The 21,171-nt window shown below is 41.0% G+C and overlaps 5 protein-coding genes across 9 annotated transcripts; 3 read left to right on the top strand and 2 right to left on the bottom strand.

Annotated features, from left to right (window-relative positions):
- Positions 1-28: 28 nt before the first annotated feature.
- LOC122007144 (thioredoxin-like fold domain-containing protein MRL7 homolog, chloroplastic) lies at positions 29-2,753 on the bottom strand. The gene is made up of 4 exons (XM_042562940.1): positions 1,950-2,753; positions 941-1,025; positions 566-677; positions 29-483 (listed from the first exon to the last, which is right to left on the bottom strand). Exons 1-4 carry the CDS (start codon positions 2,642-2,644, stop codon positions 380-382), a joined length of 996 nt encoding a protein of 331 aa, XP_042418874.1. The 5' UTR covers positions 2,645-2,753; the 3' UTR covers positions 29-379.
- Positions 2,754-3,594: 841 nt separating this feature from the next.
- LOC122004735 (pollen receptor-like kinase 2) lies at positions 3,595-6,715 on the bottom strand. The gene is made up of 3 exons (XM_042559576.1): positions 6,570-6,715; positions 5,068-5,663; positions 3,595-4,990 (listed from the first exon to the last, which is right to left on the bottom strand). Exons 1-3 carry the CDS (start codon positions 6,713-6,715, stop codon positions 3,696-3,698), a joined length of 2,037 nt encoding a protein of 678 aa, XP_042415510.1. The 3' UTR covers positions 3,595-3,695.
- Positions 6,716-8,816: 2,101 nt separating this feature from the next.
- On the top strand, positions 8,817-9,650 carry LOC122004734 (the record flags this gene model as incomplete). The annotated part of the gene is made up of 3 exons (XM_042559575.1): positions 8,817-8,866; positions 8,957-9,044; positions 9,141-9,650. Coding segments are annotated over 3 exons (441 nt in total), but the record flags the coding sequence as incomplete, so codon positions are not given.
- Positions 9,651-9,774: 124 nt separating this feature from the next.
- Positions 9,775-15,465, top strand: LOC122007141 (UMP-CMP kinase 4-like). Of its 5 annotated transcripts, none has more exons than XM_042562935.1 (10): positions 9,775-9,976; positions 10,539-10,604; positions 10,878-10,938; positions 11,205-11,364; positions 12,199-12,355; positions 12,445-12,525; positions 12,596-12,703; positions 13,074-13,145; positions 14,073-14,124; positions 15,109-15,465. In XM_042562935.1, exons 2-9 carry the CDS (start codon positions 10,575-10,577, stop codon positions 14,079-14,081), a joined length of 678 nt encoding a protein of 225 aa, XP_042418869.1. In that variant the 5' UTR covers positions 9,775-9,976; positions 10,539-10,574; the 3' UTR covers positions 14,082-14,124; positions 15,109-15,465. The 5 variants fall into 5 exon arrangements, with proteins under 5 accessions (XP_042418869.1, XP_042418870.1, XP_042418866.1 ...); XM_042562932.1 differs by having other exon boundaries at positions 9,844-9,976; positions 10,552-10,604; XM_042562933.1 differs by having other exon boundaries at positions 9,844-9,976; positions 11,205-11,322.
- A 3,676-nt stretch (positions 15,466-19,141) lies between these two features.
- LOC122004733 (cytochrome P450 89A2-like) lies at positions 19,142-20,770 on the top strand. The gene has a single exon (XM_042559574.1). It carries the CDS (start codon positions 19,142-19,144, stop codon positions 20,696-20,698), a length of 1,557 nt encoding a protein of 518 aa, XP_042415508.1. The 3' UTR covers positions 20,699-20,770.
- Positions 20,771-21,171: the final 401 nt, after the last annotated feature.

Raw genomic sequence — 21,171 nt, 5'->3', positions numbered from 1 at the left:
TAATATTTAATGATTTTATTCCCCGATGAAAAGGTGAACAAGCTTCAATATGCATTAACTATGGAATTGTCAAGAAAATATCATGACACAGTCGACTTCAATACACAACCTCGCCTAGATATGACCACGGAATAAGACTCCAACCTACTGATTATGCCCAACTCATACTCAATAGAATCTCGAAGAACTTCTTTACAGTCACCAATGAGAGACTGCAATACCTGAATATCTTACCAAAATTACGTTTTTTCGGAAGACTAGATGAGATGAGATAAATCAACTCATAATTCTTTGTTCAGATAAATCTTCAGAATTCCAAAGGCAAATAGATGTGTAAAACTGTCAAATTTGAGGAAGAAGTTAACTACCTGAACAAGATTCAACAGCGCAAAGAAACTCTTGCAGTATCAACCCATGATGGTCTCCTAGCATTATAGTAGAAGTGTGCAATCATCTGTACCAGCTCATCTGCAGTCCTAAACTCTGAAATATAATTTGGAGGCAATTATGAAATGCAAAAGGGTTGCAAACTCAAGTTGGGATATCCATCTTGAACAGCTTATACCTTTCTCTCTGTACAGAATCGTGTTTCCTTTCAGAAATAATAGCTCAGGACATTCTTTGACTTTGAGAGCATATGCCAAATCTCTCTCAATATTAATGTCAATCTTGATAGTCTGCACAGCATCATTATTTTCAAATCAATGGAGAATTTAATTACTATGTAATGCTATTTTGGGCTGCAAAGGATATCTCATGGTAGGAAATGCCATAAGATTATCAAAATTTTGGGAAAAAAAGGGTTCAACTTCTATACTAAATAATTGCCATTCGACATGGGGGCTTCTCGCCTTCACAAACAAGGAACTTGCTTCCATATATATTATTCAAAAAGACAGCAATAATAGGAATAACAACAACAACAACAACAATTACATACCCTGGGAGGTAACCGATCTTTAGCACTCCAATATACCTTGGCTGCATTTTCCAGCTCCTTCAACATCCTCCAATTATGAGCTGCCCTGTGAAGCAGAAAATTGTATGTTCAAAAGGTAGTGAAAAGACAAACTATAGTGGTAAATCTGCAAGTGTTGGAAGTTCAGAGTTGTATTTATTTAAATGTTAAGTTCATGATCTTCTGAAAACGTTACCCAGTCCAATCTGGCAAGTAGTTTTATTGATATTAACCATGAACTATACTAGATCCAAAGTGAACTTTTACTGATCAGCACAAATCATGGACCAACAACAAACATATTCGCTTTTCTCATTAGTCATCTAATAATAACAGCTTCTTTTTTAAAAGAAAATATTAGTTGGCATTATAGCTTCAACTCCAAAGGAGTGATGAAACCAAAATAGCAAGCTTATCCCCATTATCACCCAAATTTAATACATGCAAGATCCATTCTATTAAGATACTACTCATGAGGTGATGATATAAACATAATTATATGCATATCAAACGATCAAACAATTTTCGGTAGAAATATGACAGAAACATTATCTGATATCCCAACAATTAATAAAGAAAAAAAAATGTGATTTCCTATGTACGGATTATTGACACCTAACTAAAGTCCATAAGAAAGAAAAGAATGGTTAAGGAACAAAAATCCCAACCCAAACTATTGAAACTTGCATTCTGCACACAAGGAGTACACTATACCGAATGGGATGGCATTATTTGTTTGTCTATACAGTTAACAACATATTGGCAGAATCTATAACTACCATAAAAAAAGTTTCCAATCATAATTCAAAATCTTAAGAAAAAACAATTCTAACCAAATAAATTTTTAAGTTGATATTTCACAATTCGTTATCAGCAAAAACAACCATCATGAGCATTCACCAAAAAGGTGTTAACAATTGATGTTTATCTATTTCAGTCACTGCAATTAAAAAAATGGACCGAAGAATGATAATGCAAGACTAGTTCTCACCTTCTATAGCGTTCGAACACCAAAACAACAAGAGGGCTGGGGTGGTACGCAAAGCTCTCCCACTCCAAGGAATTGATCTCCTTCACCCAACCCTCATCCATCTCCCCTTCCCAATCGATCTCCACCCCCTCTTCCACGACGTTCTTGATGGGATTCTTCTCGAAGTACTCGGAAGCCCTGATCCCCCATCCAACATCGGCGTCGAGCGGCCATTCCGGATCATCATCCTCCACCGACAGATCCTCACCCTCGCTGCGCTTCTCCTCCTCCTCCTCCTCCTCTTCGTCGGTCCTCCTCGCTTTGAGAACCTCGTGCTTCCCCTCCAGAAGCCCCGCGTTCTGCTCTCTGATCGCAGCGAAAGTATCCTGGAGCCGTGACCTCACGAAGTCCTCCACGGCCGCCGATTCGCTCCGGCGGCCGCGCCTCGGCTTGCGGGGCACGAAACCCTCGGCCGGGGCGCCATCGACGGGGTCGGTTCCCTCTGTTTTACGGCTACGCCGACGAGGCTTGGGCTTAGTATCGGGGTCTGGATCCGACGAGGAGATGCAGGCCGAAGGTTTCGGAAGGCGGAGGGACGATCGGAGATGAGGATGAAGGGCAGGGTTGGGAGAGAGGAAGTAGAGAGAGAACGGCGATGCTTGCTTGGAGCGGAGGAAGGCCGGGGTTTGGAGAGCGAGGGTTTGAAGTAGCGACATGCGGTAGTATTGCGACGTGTATCCCCGCCGCAAACCACAAGACGGCGAGGCACACAAGATAACGCCGACGGATGCTACAGCAAACCTTCTTCTGACCTTCAATTCTTTTTCTTATTTAGTTATTAAGTTTACTTAAATTTATTTATTAAAAAAAATATAGATACGATTATATTAAGGACCCAACTCTCTCTCTCTCGAGATTATATATATATATATATATATATATATATATATATATATATATATATATATATAGAGGGAGCTACATATAAATATACAAGTATTAAACATAAGGTAGGATAAATCTCAGATCGTTACGTTAAAGATATCATACACTCATCGTCTGCGCTATGTCCGGAGACTTAAATTTATTTATTAAAAATTTGAGTACTCAGGATAAAGATTTTACTTTCCTTCTTCATTTCTATTTGATTTTCTCTTTTCTTTATTAATTATTCATTTTATTAATTCATTAAGTGTATAATGTCAACGCCATTCTTCGAGTCAGACGAGTGGCCCGCTCGGCTCGGGCTCCTGAAGCTTGTTTTCCTATCGACCGGATTAATTATACTTGTTTACTCAGATGGTCGATCGGACAAAGATCTCTTCCATCGACCAATGATCTATTTCCCTGGTGTTGATCGTCTTAACTTTGACCTACAATGTGATAATTGATTCTTATCAGATAGATCCTTTCTTACCGCCACATCATTCATATAGCTAAGTTGAGAGGACAAACAAGATAATAATATGGAAATAATAAATTGGAAGATAGTTAGTTAATTAATCATCAGTTACCGGTAAAACGAGGTGCTTTTGATTAAAACTAAGAAAGAGACATTTTCATGATTAAAAAAATAAAATAGGCAAAAGGCTTTGATTTTTGTCCAATATGTTTTACACAAATAGATAAATGTTTAACATACTGAAAAAAAAAAATCCTTCGAACTGATCTTTATTTTACGAACTTCACTATAACACCAGAGTAATCCGATAATAACAAACTGAAATTCAACAAATTTGACTTGAACACAAAATCTTCAAACACACTTCAGTTATTGATGGAGAAAGAGATTTCATCTTCAGTCGTCATTGCTTTGGAAGAATACGCTTCAGCATCACTGATAATGGAGGAATTCTCAGCATCACTCTCCTTCTCCTTCAAGTTCTCGATCCTCGCCATCGCCACCTCCAACTCCAACCTCTTGCCCACGTCCACCTCGCAGCAAGCCATTCCCACCTGCAACAGCTTCAGCATCTCCCCTTCGCAGTTCTTGGTGCCCTTCATGCTCGTGTCGAACACTTCCCCCGTCCACTCCTCCCTCACCACCGAGTTCACCCATCTCGCCAAGTCCGTCCCTGCTCTCCCCTGTTTCAAATGACTCGCCGGGAACTTACCGGTCAGGATCTCGAGTATCAAGATCCCCAAGCTCCAGACGTCGCTCTTCCGGCAAGGCTTTCCGTGCTGGCCGGCGCACTCCGGAGCCTTGTAACCCTCCATGGCCTCCGCAGCGAGCGCCCTGTTGAGCATGGGCATGAGGGCGTAGTCTGTGAGCAGGGGCTCGCATTGGGGATTCAGCAACACGTTCGAGGATTTGAGGTGGCCGTGAGGAACGATAAGCGTGGGCAGCTCCTCGTACAGGTGAGCGAGGCCCCTCGCTACTCCTTTAATGATCTTTAACCTCAGAGGCCAGTTCAATGGCGAAACTCGAGAAGGACCGTGACTGCCGTGTAGCATTTGCGCCAAGCTTCCGCTGGGGTTATAATTGGTGATCAACATCTTGTCTTCCTTCCTGTAGCAGTAGGCCAGCAGAGGCAGCAAATTGGGGTGCGACAGCCTCCCCAGCGTTCTCAGGTGCTCCTCGAACTCCTCTTTCCCCATCGCATTCATCTCCTTGAATCTCTTCACGATGACCGTTTGGCCGCTGAGGAGGATGGCCTTGTAGGAGGATCCCAAATTGCCATTGCCGAGAGCTTCGGCCGAGGCTCTGAGTAAGTCCTCGAGCTCGAAGTCCTCCCTCCCTTCCACGAGGAACGAGAGCTTGCCCGTCGGCTCGGCCGGTCGGTGGTGGTACTCGACCAATCCGAGCTCCATCCGATCAGCCTCCAGATGCTTAATTGTCGCGGTCTTGTTGGTCTGGAGTTGATTGGATATTGTAGTGGTTGCTGCAACAGTTTCAGTGGGTTTCTTCCGTCGACGGAGGAAGAAGCTAACCAGTCCCACGAGTACGAGGATGGCAGCTACTGCTATCAGTATTACGGCGATAAGGAGTCCGGAAGAGAGCTTCTTCTTGGATGGTTTAGGGCATTCCTCACTGAGTGGTGCACCGCAAAGATCAGGATTGCCTGAGGAAGATAGGAAATGAGATTGAGAAATGGTATTTAATTTGTTTCTTTTAATGTGCTGGAAGAGAGTTGATCACCTGCAAACCAGGCTGCTTTCATGGCGCTGAGCCGGACGGGGATGGGGCCTTGCAGATTGTTGTAGGAGACGTTGACGAAGTTGAGATCCGGCTGCCAGAGCTCCGGTATGGGCCCGTCGAAGTGGTTGCCGTCGAGCCGCAGCTGGCTGAGCTTCCTGGGCGCCGTCAGGGAGCTCGGGATCCTGCCGGAGAAGTTGTTCTGCGACAGCCACAGCCTCTTCAGCCCCCGCATGGCCGCAAACATACCGTCGGGAACCTCGCCGGAGAAGCGGTTCATCCATAGGTAGGCGAATTTGAGTTCCGGCAGCGCGGACAGGTTGGGGATGGGACCACGGAAGTTGTTGTTGCTGATGCTGAGGGATCGGAGGTCCGGAAGGCCCGCGAGGGCCTCGAGGCTGACGTCGCCGGAGAGGCCCATGTTCTCGAGCTGGAGCGTCGAGACGCGGCCACGTTTGCAGCGGACGCCGGTCCAATTGGCGGCGCAGGGGCCGGGGCCGGCACCGTTGGTGGGGCCCCAATCGGCGAGGGGCCCGCCGAGGCGGTCGGAAGAAAGCTTGGACTTGAATTGGAGGAGAATGCTGCCTTCGTCGTCGGCGCTTTCGGCCAAGAAAAGGAAAAGGAGGAGGAGGAGGAGGAGGAAGAAGGGACAATGATTGGCCATGGCGGTTTGGTGCATGAGTGCAGAATGAGGCGGTCGAGGTGAATTATGGGCGTGGAGAGAGGCACGGGAGGACAAAGGAGGACGAGAAAGGCTAAGAACAGAGGAGAAGAAGACAAAAAGAGAGGGAACAAGGCTGAGGAACTCGGCGGAACGCCCATGGCTGCAGTTCGAAGGATACGGCTTCAGCTAGCTGTTAATTTACTAAATCCCTACTGTATTTATTTATATATTCGTTTGTTTTGCTTCTTATTAACAATTTCCCAAAGAGGCACCTAAAATTGTCGAATTCCTGAAGGGCGCGCCTAAGTTCTATTTTTCTTAAAGGGAGCACCTAATCCCTATTTTATCCCTTCCGCGCTGAGTCTTCTTTTAAACATTAGCATCCTGTGACGTTGATTTTTAAAAATAAACACTTTAACATACAGCACAGCTATTGTGTTGATTTTTGACAAAAAAAAAAAAAAAAAAAAAAAATTAACATCACAACTTAAATAAAATAACATTAGTGTTATTGTGATTTTTAAAAATATAAAATAATATATTTAAACTCTGGAGTACTGCATAAATATGTATAAATATGTAGGAGTTGAAATAAGTCCATAAATAAATTTTAATCGAACCATATTTATAGACCTATGGATTAAGATTCTTGAAAAATTAATATATAATGAAAGAGGATAATAAAATAAAAATATTTATAGTATCTATGTCTAATCATTTTAATCTCAATCTGTCAATTCTTGTTATGTCTGGATTTGGTAAGTTTCCTCGTATTGAGTCAAATTAAGTCGCAGGCTCCACTCTTGGTGGTGCCCTTCCGTCAATTCCTTTAAGTTTCAACCTTGCGACCATACTCCCCTCGTAATCCAAAGATTTTGATTTCTCATAAGATGTCGGTGGAGTCCTAAGAGTAACATTCACCGATCCCTGGTCGACATCGTTTATGGTTGAGACTAGGACGGTATTTGATCGTCTTCGAGCCCCCATCTTTCGTTCTTGATTAATGAAAACATCCTTGGCAAATGTTTTCGCAGTGGTTCGTCTTTTATAAATCCAAGAATTTCACCTCTGACTATGAAATATGAATCTTCCCGACTGTTTCTTTTAATCATTACTCCAATCCCCAAGGCCAACACAATAGGAACGAAATCCTATGATGTTATCCCATGCTAATGTATCCAGAGCGTGGGCTTGATTTGAGCACTCTAATTTCTTCAAAGTAACAGCGCCACAGGCATGACCCGACCAACTAAGGCCAGACACGCATCATTGGCAGAAGGGACGAGTTTAACCAATGCACACAACAAGGTGGACATATCGACTCAACCCAAGGTCCAACTGTGAGTTTTTTAGCTGCAACAACTTAAATATACGTTATTGGAGCTGGAATTATCGCGGCTGCTAGCACCAGACTTGCCCTCCAATGGATCCTCGTTAAGGGATTTAGATTGTACTCATTCCAACTACCAAACTCAAAAAGCTCGATATTGTTATTTATTGTCATTACCTCCTCGTGTCAGGATTGGGTAATTTGTGTGTCTACTGCCTTTCTTGGATGTAGTAGCCGTTTCTCATACTCCCTCTCCGGAATCGAACCCTAATTCTCCGTTACTCATCACCACCATGGTAGGCAACTATCCTACTATCAAAAGTTGATAGGGCAGAAATTTGAATGATGCATCGCCAGCACGAGGGCCGGTGCGATTCGTCGAGTTACCATGAATCATTGGAACAACGGGCAAAACCCACGTCAACCTTTTATCTAATAAATACATCCCTCCCAAGGGTCGGAGTTTGTTGCACGTATTAGCTCTAGAATTACTATGGTTATCCGAGTAGGGGTATACCATCAAACAAACTATAACTGATTTAATGAGTCATTCGTAGTTTTACAATCTGAATCAATTCATACTTACACATGCATGACTTAATCTTTGAGACCAACCTTATGGCACAACCATAGACCGACAAAAGATAACCCTAGATGTCGGGATATTTTTGATCATCGATCAATCTTACGAAGGGAAAAAAAGCCGACGGAATCTACATTTATAGAGTGGCATGAGGGCAACTCTCGGTTCCAAGTATATGGCTTAAAGGGGTCATTCAAATTGATATTTTTTTTTTTATCAACGATTAATCTTGCGAAGGGACGAGACGATGGAACCTCATATCTATAAAGTTAGATTTACATAGAAGATTGGAGAGAAAATTATGATTTTGGTCCTGTAACTTATCCTTTTTTTCAATTTTCATCCTGTTAAAAGTTAAGTTACACTTTTAGTCCCATAACTTAGTATTTTTTTCAATTTTAATCCTTTTTCTAACATTAAAATTTTTAACTGGTAATAAGCAGTCATTAATTTTGTTTACGTGGAAAAAAAATACTAGAAAAATAAGTCCTATTTGACCAGCAGCATTTCACGTAAAAAAAACGCCGACGCTGATCTCCCTTCTTTGGTCTCCTCCTCTAAATCGCCCTTCCACCCCTTAACGCCTCCTCCCCACCGACCCCCGCAGGCTCCGGCGTGCTCTCCTTCCCTGTTTCTGCCTTCTTCCTTCTCCTCCTAACAAAACACCCTTTTTCCATTGGCCCCGCCGATATCCCAACCTTCCGCCTCCTCCCCACCAACACTCGAAGGTCCAGAAACCCAAATATGATTGCCTTCTCTTCGGTAAGAACTACTTGCTTTAAACTTTCATTCGCTTTCTCAACCTTTTTCTTTTGGTCATATTTATTTTCCATGTACTTCTTGTTTACAAATCTCGATGATACTCTGTACCCACTCAGCTCTGGTTTAGCGGCTTCCTGCTGCACTGCAACCCCTTTTTCTTTTTGATGAGAGAATTATTTATTATTTCCCACCGATTTATAGATTATTTAGTAGAGGAATTGGGGATCGAGGAAAGCAAGATGTCAGAATTAGGCAACCTTCTGTACAGGAATTATGGCACAACAATGGCTGGCTTAAGGGTATTTCAAATCATTTGATGATGTTATATTTATTTACGGTAAATTGTTTGAGCAATTAACTCGAGTATTCTGTTCTTGAATCCACCAGGCTATTGCCTACAACTTTGACTATGATCATTACCACAGGCGATTGCCTACAACTTTGACTATGATCATTACCACAGGTGTGACTCAAATCTCTTTTCTTCAGGGAAAAAAAAATTGTTTTCCTTGAAGCAAAAGATTGAGCAGTTCTTTCGTCTCTGTTTTTGTAGCTTCGTTCATGGAAGACTACCTTATGACAACCTGAAGCCTGATCCTGTTCTGAGACAACTCTTGCTCAGCCTCCCAATTCGCAAACTCGTAAGATTCAACATTTTTCTGGGTCAAATTATGTTTTTTTTAATTTATTTTCATACTGATTTTTTTTTAATTTTTTGTTTCCTTTGCGAACTTCAGGTTTTCACAAACGCTGATAAAGCTCACGCACTAAAAGGGCAGAAGAAACTGGGACTCGAAGACTACTTCGAGGGAATAATCTGCTTCGAGATGCTGAATCCGCCGACGTCGTCTTGCTCAATCCAAAAGTCAACCGAAATTTTCGACATCGTCGGGCACTTCTCCCGGGTGGACGTTGCTGCCGTCGACGCGCTGCCCCCGACGCCGGTGCTCTGCAAGCCGTCGCCGGAAGCCATGGCGATTACCGGAAACCTCTTGCTTGAATTGCAAGTGTTATGGAAGAATTTATGGAAAAATAAATGAGCACAACAATTATTTTTCCATGTAAGCAATTAATGACTGCTTATTACCGGTTAAAAATTTTAATGTTAGAAAAAGGATTAAAATTGAAAAAAAATACTAAGTTATGGGACTATAAGTGTAACTTAACTTTTAACATGATGAAAATTGGAAAAAAAAAATAAGTTACAAGACCAAAATTATAATTTTCTCAAAAAGGAGCTAAAATTTGTATCCATTAAAATATTTATGTAATAATTAAAATGATTATTTTTTCATCTTTCTAGTCAAGTCAATATCGTGACGTGGCCCCCACATTTTGCGTGTGGGACCAAGTCATCATCGAATTCCCACCGAGGTGGGTATTCGAAGTGTTCTTAGCCGCTCTCCAAACCCTTGTACTCGTTCCTCTCGATTTCGTTGTTTCCTCTCGACAGAGATCTCGACTTCGGTTTCGATTTCGATTTCCCTACGCGAGTTTGATTTCGTTTCAGGTTCCGACCGTCGGTGCGAACAGAGGAGGAGAAGCGCTTCGGAATCGAAGATATCGCTTTCAGGTATCGGATCGCGTTCTCTTTGGCCTCTACCAACTGTCACAGAATTTGATGCGATTCCTTTGCTTGATTTTTTTTCTGGATTTTTTATTTGAAGATCTGACGTTTTCTGATATTGGGTTCCTGCTTTGCCTTCTAGACCGGCTGTAGGTTGTGTGATTTGCTTCCGTTGAATCTTCATAAATCATTTTTTGTTGACAATGTGCTCTTTTGTTGGTTTTGGCTGCAAGATATATGTTTCTGATTTGTTATATTATTGTGGATAGCGGAATTGGTGTTGTTGTTTCAATGATTTTATTTATTTATAGTTTTCCTGTGAAGAGGTTCTATGGATTTCAAATGTTATAATCTCTGTTCCTGAATTTGATGGTGAGAATCTCATAAATCATAATTTCTTTGATTTCCTAGTAGGTCATCGGTATCTCTTGGTGATCCTGTAAATTTCGTAGTGACACTAGGCTGGAAATCCATTTCTAAAGTCTTTTGACTGTGTTGCCTTTTCTTCTGGGTATTTATGTTTTCTGGTTGCCATGCACTTACGTTGTGCTGAAATAGGTTAAATTAGTTTGCCTTTGCAGATTTTGCCATTGAAAACATTGCAATGATGGGAACAAACACAGATTCAAGCATGGTAACAGTTTTTGATTTCACCTAATTATGAATCTGTTTGTTGGAATGCTTTTCATTGTAGCTTCACTTATTTTCCACTGGGAATTGATTTCCTAACTATGGTACAAGGATAACTTGGCTGGGATTGTTTGTGCCTTTTCTAATAAGGTGGCATTTTTGGTGTTGTAGGACTAATCGTGATATCTTGATTCACAATTTAATGATATTTTGTCGATTTTTTCTTGAGAAGATTAACTCTGATAAAGTAGTCTCATAGAGTTTGTTTGCTCCTTAGATACAGGATAGCAATGGAGCCTTTCCAGGTGACAGAAAGATCACTGTGGTTTTTGTGTTAGGTAAGAGCTTGCTATTTCTCCTATATGATTTATAGAAAATACACCTCTAAAATAAATAAGATACAGTATCATGATGATGTGATGATGTGATACTTTCTAGTGCTTACTTATAAGCATCTCTTTGTTTTTATAACTTGTGTCATGAAATTTATAATTGATATTTTATTCTGATTAATTTGCATAAATTCAATGACTAGATCTTCTAATGTCAACTTCCTTTCTCTATTGGGTTATTCTTCCTTTGTTGTTTAACTTTTATGTAACAGGTGGTCCCGGCAGTGGGAAGGGCACACAATGTTCAAAAATTGTGGAAAATTTTGGGTTCACTCATCTTAGTGCTGGTGATCTTCTGCGAGCAGAAATCAAATCTGGCTCAGACAATGGGTATGAGGCAATATGTTTCTTGTTTAACTGCTGTACATTCAGGTATTATGCAGATGTTGCTTGTTGATATTAATATATTCTCTTGTATCCCTGATCATTTAAATAGGATTATGTTGGCATAGCTGGACTTGAAAACATTCTTCCAAAATAACTGGATAGAAAACAATTTTGGGTGGCCAACTGGAGTTATTTCAACCTGATCTTACCTGAACGCATGTAGGTACATGTGCTGTAGAAATACAACTTGTGCTTAAGAATGACCCATTTACATTAGGCAGATTTTTTGGAGGACTTCATGCCCCTTACTTTCAACAATTACAACAATCAAGTCTTATCCCACTAGTGGGGTCTGATATATGGATCTTTTACGCCATTGGGCTCTATCTCCTACTACATTAGGTAGAATTTTTGGAGGACTTCATGCCCCTTACTTTAACCTTGGTCTGGGAACTAAAGTCCTGTTATTCCAAATTATTTTGATGCTCTAAACTCACTTGTTTTATAGAAAAATTAATGCTAGAGGATTCGTGAGAAGAGAGATATATGTAAAATTTCCATTGAGTTGAAATGAGCCATCAATTTGTTTTAGCCAAAAAATAGTTTGATATCCCAAATTATGTTGTTTTGACTAGGAAATTATACTAAAGGCTTCCTAAGAGTCTCAAATGGAACATTATTATTCCAAATTTTCATCGAGTATCGTTGTCTATAAAATGGGGTTTTGTAGTTTCAACTAGAGCTTGTTAGTTATTATCAACTCTTTTCTTCAAAGTCATACAAGTGTGATATGTTCCTATAACTATCATATTCCATCTCAACCTTTTGCTCTGTTGGTTGGAAGGTTTGTCTCATATATATCCTTAATACATTTTGCAGTACCATGATCTCAAACATGATAAAGGAAGGTAAAATTGTCCCTTCTGAGGTTACAGTTGAGCTTTTAAAAAAGGCTATCCTTGAGAGTGGAAACAACAAGTTCCTAATTGATGGATTTCCTCGAAATGAAGAGAACCGTTCTACTTTTGAGAATGTTGTAAGTCGATACTTTGCATGTAGCTTCATGATTATCTCTAGCTTTCTTTGCACTTGTTTTTATCCTTCATTTTCTCTTTGTTATCACAGACAAAACTTGAGCCAGAATTTATACTTTTCTTTGATTGTTCAGAGGAGGAGATGGAACAGCGACTTTTAGGTCGCAACCAGGTTTAATCATTTGATTTCAATTTTTTTTCCTGCCACATTTAATCTTATACTAATTTGCTGTATGATTCAGGGGAGAGATGATGATAACATTGAGACAATAAGGAAGCGTTTCAGAGTTTTTATTGAATCTAGTTTACCTGTGATTGAGTATTATGACCAGAAGGGCAAAGTTCGAAAGGTATCCATGACCTGTTCTCTTCTGACAGTTGGCTGAAGTACTTGTTTCCTACTAGGCGCCTTTCAAAATTCCCATTTTCATTTTCAGTTCCTTTTGATTGGTATGGGTTATCATTTCATTTCCCATAATACTCTAATATTTCTTTTGACTAATCCATTTGGCTGACTTTCTTCTTGGTCAATATTTCTTGATCACCTTTTTGGTCATTAGTTACTTTTAGTAAATCATTTGTCAATTTAATCAAACCATGTGAATATCTTATATTTATATAGCTATTTTATAATTTTTTCCCATCAACAATTTGGACAAGCAATAACAAATATGTCTCCCTGAGAATATGTTGAGAACTGATGGTCTGAAGCATTTGCAGATTGATGCTATGAAGCCCATTGATGATATTTTTGAAGATGTGAAAGCCATTTTTGCTGTGTTCCCTGCAAAAGTAAGATTTGGATATGGTTCATCTATATGTTTAAGATTCACTTGCATATTTTTCTTGGATCCTAGAAAGACCAAGAGCCTACTAGATATATTAAAAACGTAAATAGTTAAAGGTAGGCCATGCCTCCTGCCCCTATAATACATGTTTGGATTGGGAATTGATTAGTCACAACCAAGGAGTACATCAATCAACCTATGGGCAAAACAGCAACATGAGGGCAGCAGGCGAATGAAAGATTATTAGTTGAATAACACTGTTACTTCCATTCCATTTTATCAATTCCAAACATCAGAGGTCGCCCATGATCTTTCTATGTGATTCAAGGCAAAGACATCAGTGATGACATTTCTGATGTTCTCAGCAGCATAGCTAGATTCTAAAGGACCCTTGGAAAGTTTGATGTCCAATAGATGTGTAGCTTTCTATTTGAGAACAGACGGCACATCTTTAAAAATTGCCATCTTAGCATGTCAATCCAATATACTTGTAGAGGTGTCATCTTAGTAGTATTTTGACAAACAAAATTGTTACTTGAGTCCTATACCTGTGTTATCAACTTAGGTATGCATATCCAACATAGATATGATCTAGATGTCCGAGATCTCATATATGATAGTTCTTACATGTGTACAGTCAAGGCGAAAGTGTCTGAATTGGAGTGTTGCATTTGACAAGGGTACTAGGGCACATGAAGTGCCTAAGCACTGGTATTAGATGAATGCTCTAGTTTATACTCCAATAGTGATCCATATCTATTGTTTGGATCTTTAGCATATGCATGTTGCACCTTTTTTTGTCAATTAATTTTAATAAAATGTTATGGCAATATGATGAATACTTATGTACAATTGGGTATTCCTAATCTCACATAGATTAGTAACTCATATATATGTTACTGCTTTATTTTAACTTGGCATACATTTTCAGGATGAATAAAGCTGCCCTTAAGATTATAACAGACACAAATATACTTTAGAAGGTAGCCCCTTTCCCTGAATGTTACCTCTTATGAACTGTATGATTGCATGGTCCTTTATATATGATTTAAGGTATTTTGCACTCAACTCTCTCACTTTTGTACAGTATTGGTTATTTGTTTTCCTATAAATGGTATTAATATCACCGCAAAAGTCAACTTTTAGATTAGCTTCAGTTTTACTAGTAACATCTGTTGCAATTTGTCACATTCTTGAGTATGGATAAGATATTTTGTCAGTGAAAACACCACAATAAAATATATGCCCTTTTCAAATGTTTAAACTCTGGAGAAAAAGGTACATTGATAGTGTTTTCACATAAGATGATTTTCTGTAAATTGGAAGAGTGCATGTTGTGAACTTAAGATAATGTTGAGTATTTAAATATATTTTTTTAAGCACTAATTGCTGATATGATTACAAATAAAGAATCAATTTTCTCTTTTGCTTAGGTGTGATTGAAATATCAACATCAGTTTCAAGATGAATAGTCTTTGAAGTTTTGGTGTTGCTAAGAAACATCACCTTTTTAAGAGGTTTAGTGGGCTAATGAACATAGATAGCTTGTTGACTCAAATATAATCAAACCCATCTAATCTTATCTCTTGTTCTTGTTTCTGTTGTCTTTGTGTTCTCTATGTTCATTATTTCATGAACTTTTGTTGGCTGTGTTTTTACCACTTTTTATCTGAGGCATTGTATTCTTAGCAATCAGTATCAGAACAATGCTGCAATCCTAACAACCGAACGAAGCTCTATCCTATTCTAGCAATTTCATACTCTAACATGATTTCTCACTTCACTTGCGGTATTTGCCTATTAACAAACACTTCGTTTTCTGTTGCTTCTGCACTCCACAATATCCAACAGCAAACTGTGCTACTTGGTATAACTTGTGAACTGTTATTTAAAACTTCCTGTAGTACAATGCACACATTGCTGCTGTTTTTGTTCAGCTAACGATTCTTTAGCAATTACCTATTCAGGTGTTGTAGCCGTGAGGTTTTTTCAAGTTCTCCAGCAAATTGAATGAGCTATGCAACAAACTATCCTTTGTGTTGCAGTGTGACATGTTTTTGGTAACTGAGAATGAACAAGTTATTTGTTTTTGAACAGCAGTATGAAGTACTTAATAATTTTTTGATTGCAAAATCCTTTTTTAAGTTGTTTAATTGACTCGTATAAATGTGATAAGTGTCATAATTTTTAGTGATTCACCATAATATTTGATTTCTTGGTACTTTTGTATCTAGAGTCTTAAGGTTAATGCATGTTATTGGACTCTTTGTAATATTGGATGATCATTTCTGTTTGAACTTCAATACTAAACGAAATTGTGTCGATTATTTGCATTTTGATTAAAAAATAATCAAATTATGCACCTTTCCTTTTCTCCTTGTATATCTAAATTACTCTTTATTTTAGCATAAATTTGTCTCTACTAGGAGAAGTGGCATAAAAAGCAGATCGAGTGCTGCTATTCACTCTCTCCTGCTGCTACCACTCACTCTCTCCTGCTGCTGATGAAACATGCCTCTGTTCCTCGAGTTCCATACTTTCATCTGTCTTTTTCTGCCGAACTGTAAGATGAGCTTCCACCATTCTTCTTGCGTTGCAGAGTTAAGATTTTCTTGATGTTTGAGAGTTTGTTATGTTTGTTTGCTTCCTGCAATAGTTATGCACTGCAACTCCAGAGGGGTTGTTGATCTGACTGTGAGTAGAACACTGAAAGATATGTCTGGAAGAGGGACTCATTGAACTGCCCTTCCGTCCAAATTCCTACAGAAAAGAGCAATAATATGCACATGTAAAAATCTCAAGAAAATATTCAAGGATAAAATTTTAAGTAAATATTTAAGGATAGACACTTAAAATGATGAGATCCATAAAAATAAATCTTTGAATATTTTCATAAGATTTTTTCTTGTACATATCATTTCTCTTCTTATAGTTGGAGAGTTAGTCTCTCCTACATTTACTCAGCCAGGGTTGATCAAGTGTGTCGTCTAGTCTAGGCGATCTAAGTCGATCGGTTGATCTGGTCAGACTGATAGAACCCAACGAATAGATCGCACAGATAAGTTACAATTACTTTTTATTATAAATTATTCCTTGAATTCAGGAGATGCCATCAGCAGAGTTTACTTTGCCACAAAGTTGCTTCGTCTCCAAGGAGCTTGGCTCTTTCATTCATCAGATGCAGAGTAACTGGCGTCACAATGCACTCCAGTTTTTTCTTAACTAGTTGAAGTCTTAGCGTATGCTTTATCCTTAAAAAAAAAAATTAAAAGGTCACATCAGTAATTTTGATCAAAGTTATTTTAACATATTATTTTAATATTTTAGAAAAATAGAAATGTTTTAAAAAAATGGTAATCGACTAAATACGTACTTTTAGTTGTGGAATTCTTAATTAACTTTTAGATTTTTTAAAAAAGTATATTTATTTTCTATTTTAGCTCTCCCGTTAATTACTAAAGTGCTACAGTAGAAAATCATCACCATTTGGGCTGCATTTCAAAGACTAGTGAATAACTGTGGTACTAGATTTTAAAAATTAATACCATTTTAATACTATATAAATCAATATGACTACGGTGTTGTATTTTAAAAATCGATATCATCTTATTTTGTTTTTTAAGATAGAAAGTAAGAGGAGTGTGATTTTGTTTTTAGAAAATTAGTATTATAGTGGTTCTGGCCGATAGGTAGAGAAGGTCAAATTGGTAGATTTACTTGTGAAAAAGTCAAGGAAGGTTAATAATCTTATGTTCCTGATTGACTCCATTAGTCGATCTATGAAAACCGAATTAATTAGATCACCTGGCCGACCCGTTGCTTTTTCTGATCAATCCATTACTCGGACCGATCCATCAATTTTTTCAGGTTGATCTGTCATTTTTCTGGATTGATCCATGACTAAATCTGTCATTTTTCTTGACTGATCCATCACTTTAGTCATCGATCCGTCACTCTTGGCTGATCCACTATCCTGGCCGATCTGTCACTCTTCATGATCAATCCATCACTCTTCATGGTTGATCTATCACTTTTCTTGACTGATCTACTACCTTGGCCGATCTGCCACTTTTCATGGTTGATCTGTCATTCTGGCCAATCCGTCATTCTTCTTGGCCGATCCGTCACTCTTCCTGGCCGATCCACCACTCTTCATGGCCGATCCGTCACTCTTCTTGACCGATAAGTCACTCTGGTCGATCTGCCACTCTTCCTAGCCAATCCACCACAATCTTCTTGACTGATCTAAGCCGACTAGTCTTCCTAGCTGAGCGGAATTCTAAAGGTGGTCAACATCCTTTATCAGAGTTGATTCCCTCCGAAAGCAAGGTCGAATCGAACAGTGAAGGGAACTTAGCCGACCTATCATCGTAGCACATTAATGGTTTACTAGCTCAATATTCTTTCTTGACATTTTGTGCCACGAAACACAGAGAATATTGTATATTCAAGTTGTACGGTAGAAGCTTCTTTTATGACAAATACAGTAATTATGGGTCCATTTTGGGAAAGATGTCAGAGCATCTTTATGATTTGTTCTTTTTTGAAAACGCTTCGAGATTCATGCATAAATAGTAATATTATAAAAATAGGTTTCCATGTACAAGCGCAAGTATGCGATGCTACGCAATTTCACATGCTCATAGCCATTGTTCATACTATTGATTCTATTGTTTCTTGCCTTCGATCTAATCATTGACTTGAGTGTCGAAGTTGTTGGATGCAATCTTGAGGGTCTGTGTAACCATGTGTTTTGATATTTGAGCAAAGAGTTTAAGTTAGATTCACCCTTGTATTTGATATGTGTATTTGAATTGTGTAGGTTTGCAGGATACACATATGACTCAGCTTGATGGCTTTGAGTCCGGTGAAAGATGGAGCATTCGAGGAACTGTGGACAAGGCAGCAAAGACAAGGGCCGAGGGAAATGACTTCGAGGTATATGCAAAGGATGACATTGGGACGAGCCGCGGGCTTGGATGCATCCGAGAGATGAGAGTTAAAGAAAGTAGGTTTGAAGGCAAGAGGTCAAGACCGTGATGATGAGTCAAGTGAGTCGTGAGGATCCGAGTGCGAAAGAAATGTACTCGGAAAGGAAAATTCTAGATTTAGGGTTTTACCAGTTAACTGGTACTTGGACCAGTTGACTGGGGCAGAGCACAGAGAGTTTCTGTGCTCGAACAGTAGGGACCAGTCGACTGGTACAAGGACTAGTCGACTGGTAAAGAGTCGTTAGAGTACCGTTGAGATAGTACTAGTCGACTGGTAACAGTAAACAACAAGGTTGTTTCTTCCTAAGCTCTATAAAATGGAGTTTGGGATGACTGGCTAATGTGATGAAATTAGTGGTGGTTAATCATAATTAGTAGTCACCAAAGTCTCAAGTGCTCATTGTGTCCCAAGAGTCGTGGTAAGAGTTATGGTGAGGTTGCTCCACCTACAAGGAGACTTGAGATAGTCGGAGTTTGTCGGGGGCTAATTCACTGATGGATAGGGATCGTCCACCTTACGGATAATCATGGAGTAGGAGCTTTATCTCTGAACCACGTAAATCGTCATGTAATTGTTTGCATTCTTCCTTATTGTCTTAGTCTTTGTATTTGTTAGTATTTGTATTCTGTCGTACTAACATCTATAGGAAGTAAAAGAGTTGGGTGATCCGCTATTCACCCTCCTCATAGCCGATCAACGATCTCCAACAGGAATATTTGTGTCGGGACCTCTTTCCTGACCCGATTGCTAATACTCCTTTTAACACACAAGCGCAATTAGAGTCATCTATTCCCGTGAGGAGTCTTTATTTAGTTAATATCAGCGTCATCTTTTTTGTTTTCGGACATGATTAAATTTTATAATTTTAAGTGGGCCAATACTCTTAATATTTAAAAATATTTGGTTTTTTAGGAGATAAGGAAAATAAGAGTACTCTTTTGCCCCTCTAGAAACGAGAGTATAAGAGTGATGCCATTATACACCGGCGACAAACAGGAAGCAGACTAAATGGAGGCCGTTCCCGTTTCCTTACTCATCCCTCTTTCACTTTGCTTCATCGCCGGCGTGTTCTCCCTCCTCGTCTACTTCAATTCTAAGCCAAACAATGAAGTAGCAAAGCTCCCACCCGGACCGCCGGCTGTGCCGGTCCTCGGCACCATCCCCTGGTTTCTCTGGCACCGGCTGTTTCTCTCCGGCGAAGCCAAGGATCCGATAAGGGAGCTACACGCCCGGTACGGCCCCGTCGTCAACCTCCGCATTGGATCGCTCCCCGTCGTCCTCGTCGCAGGGCCCGCCCTCGCGCACGAGGCCCTGGTCGAGCTCGGCGGCGCGTTCGCAGACCGCTACAGGCTTCCCCCTTCCCTCCGCTTCCTTGACGGCGGCCTCCACCGGATTTCCACGGCCGGGTACGGCCCGACGTGGCGCCGCCTTCGCCTCAACCTCGTCGGCAAAGTCCTCCACCCCTCGCGAGTCGAGCTCTTCGCGGAGGGGCGAGCGTGGGCCCTCGAGCTCCTCGTCCGACGCTTGAGCCAGCAGTCTGGCGGCGGTCCGACCGTGGTCAGAGAAAGCTTCCACTTCGGCCTGTTCGCGTTGCTGCTCTTCATGTGCTTCGGGGAAAAACTAGAAGATGAAGCTATCGAAGAGATCATGAACGCGCAGCGGAGCCTTCTGCTCTTCATGGATAAGCTCGGAGTCCTCGCGTTGGCGCCGAGCATCACGAAGCGCGTCTTCTGGCGGAGGCGGCGGGCGGCGGCGGAGATGCAGGGGAAGCAACGGGAGCTACTTGTCCCTCTCATCAAATCTCGTCGGGAAAACCGTGGGAAACCAGGGGAACGCGCTGAATCCTACGTGGACTCCCTCCTGGACCTGGAGCTTGAAGCCGACGAGATGAGGAAGACGCTCGGGGAGGATGACATCGCGGCGCTCTGCGGGGAGTTTCTCGATGCAGGAACAGAGACCACGGCGGCGGCGCTGGAGTGGATCATGGCCAATTTGGTGAAGCACGGGGGCATCCAGGCGAAGCTGGTGGAGGAGATGGGGACGGTGGTGGGCGGAGGAAGAAGAGCGGACATCGCAGAGGAGGATTTGGAGAGGATGCCCTACTTGGACGCGGTGGTCAAGGAAGGGCTGCGGAGACACCCGCCGGCAAAGTTCCTGCTTCCGCACACGGCGACGGCGGAGGGGGCGACGTTGGCCGGGTACCGGATACCGAAGACCGCGCAGATTATCTTTGAGGCGGCAGGGGTGGGGTGGGAGGAATCATGGGAGGACGCTGAAGCCTTCCGGCCGGAGAGGTGGGAAGAGGAAGGGGTCGAGGCGGCGCTGAGCGGGAGGGAGATGCGGATGATGCCGTTCGGGGCCGGGCGGAGGGCGTGCCCGGCGGCGGGGCTGGCCATGCTCCACCTGCGGTACTTGGTGGCTAATCTGGTGTGGAAGTGGGAGTGGAAGGCGGAATTGGAGGAGGAGGAGGTGGACATGGCCGAGAAGGAGGAGTTCGTGGTCGTCATGAAGACTCCATTGAAGGCTCGACTTGTTCTGCGCGCGGCGGCGCCGCCATGTGAATAGAACAAGATGAAGGTCATCGTCTTTACTAAAAGTCAACGCCTAATGTAAATATAATAATAATAATAATATAAAAACTAGAAATTAAATACAAATAATTTCTTACATTAATTGATTTAAGAAATTTCTTAGATATGAGCACCGGAGCTGGATGCTCGGTGGAACTTGGATCTGAGCCTAGAGTTGGATGCTCGGTGAAATTTGGATCTGAGCATTATGCTCGATGGAACCTAGATTTGAGCATCGGGACTGGCTGCTCGGTGCAACTTGAATCCGAGCACAAGGACTACGTGCTTGGTGGAATAAATATCCAACAACATCAAGTCAAAATGCTCAGAAAATCAGGTATTATCGCATGTCCCTTTTTCTTGACAACTTTTTAAAGTCAGACTGAGAGCATAATCCTAGGAAATAGGGATATAAATAAATCAAACGGTTCGTGAGTTATTCGGAGTTCGATTCAGTAAAAAACTCGT

This window comes from Zingiber officinale, chromosome 7B (genome assembly GCF_018446385.1).
Source record: "Zingiber officinale cultivar Zhangliang chromosome 7B, Zo_v1.1, whole genome shotgun sequence".
Lineage (NCBI taxonomy): Eukaryota > Viridiplantae > Streptophyta > Magnoliopsida > Zingiberales > Zingiberaceae > Zingiber > Zingiber officinale.
The sequence above is the reverse complement of the archived record's forward strand: the minus strand, read 5'-3'. Positions and strand labels throughout refer to the sequence as shown.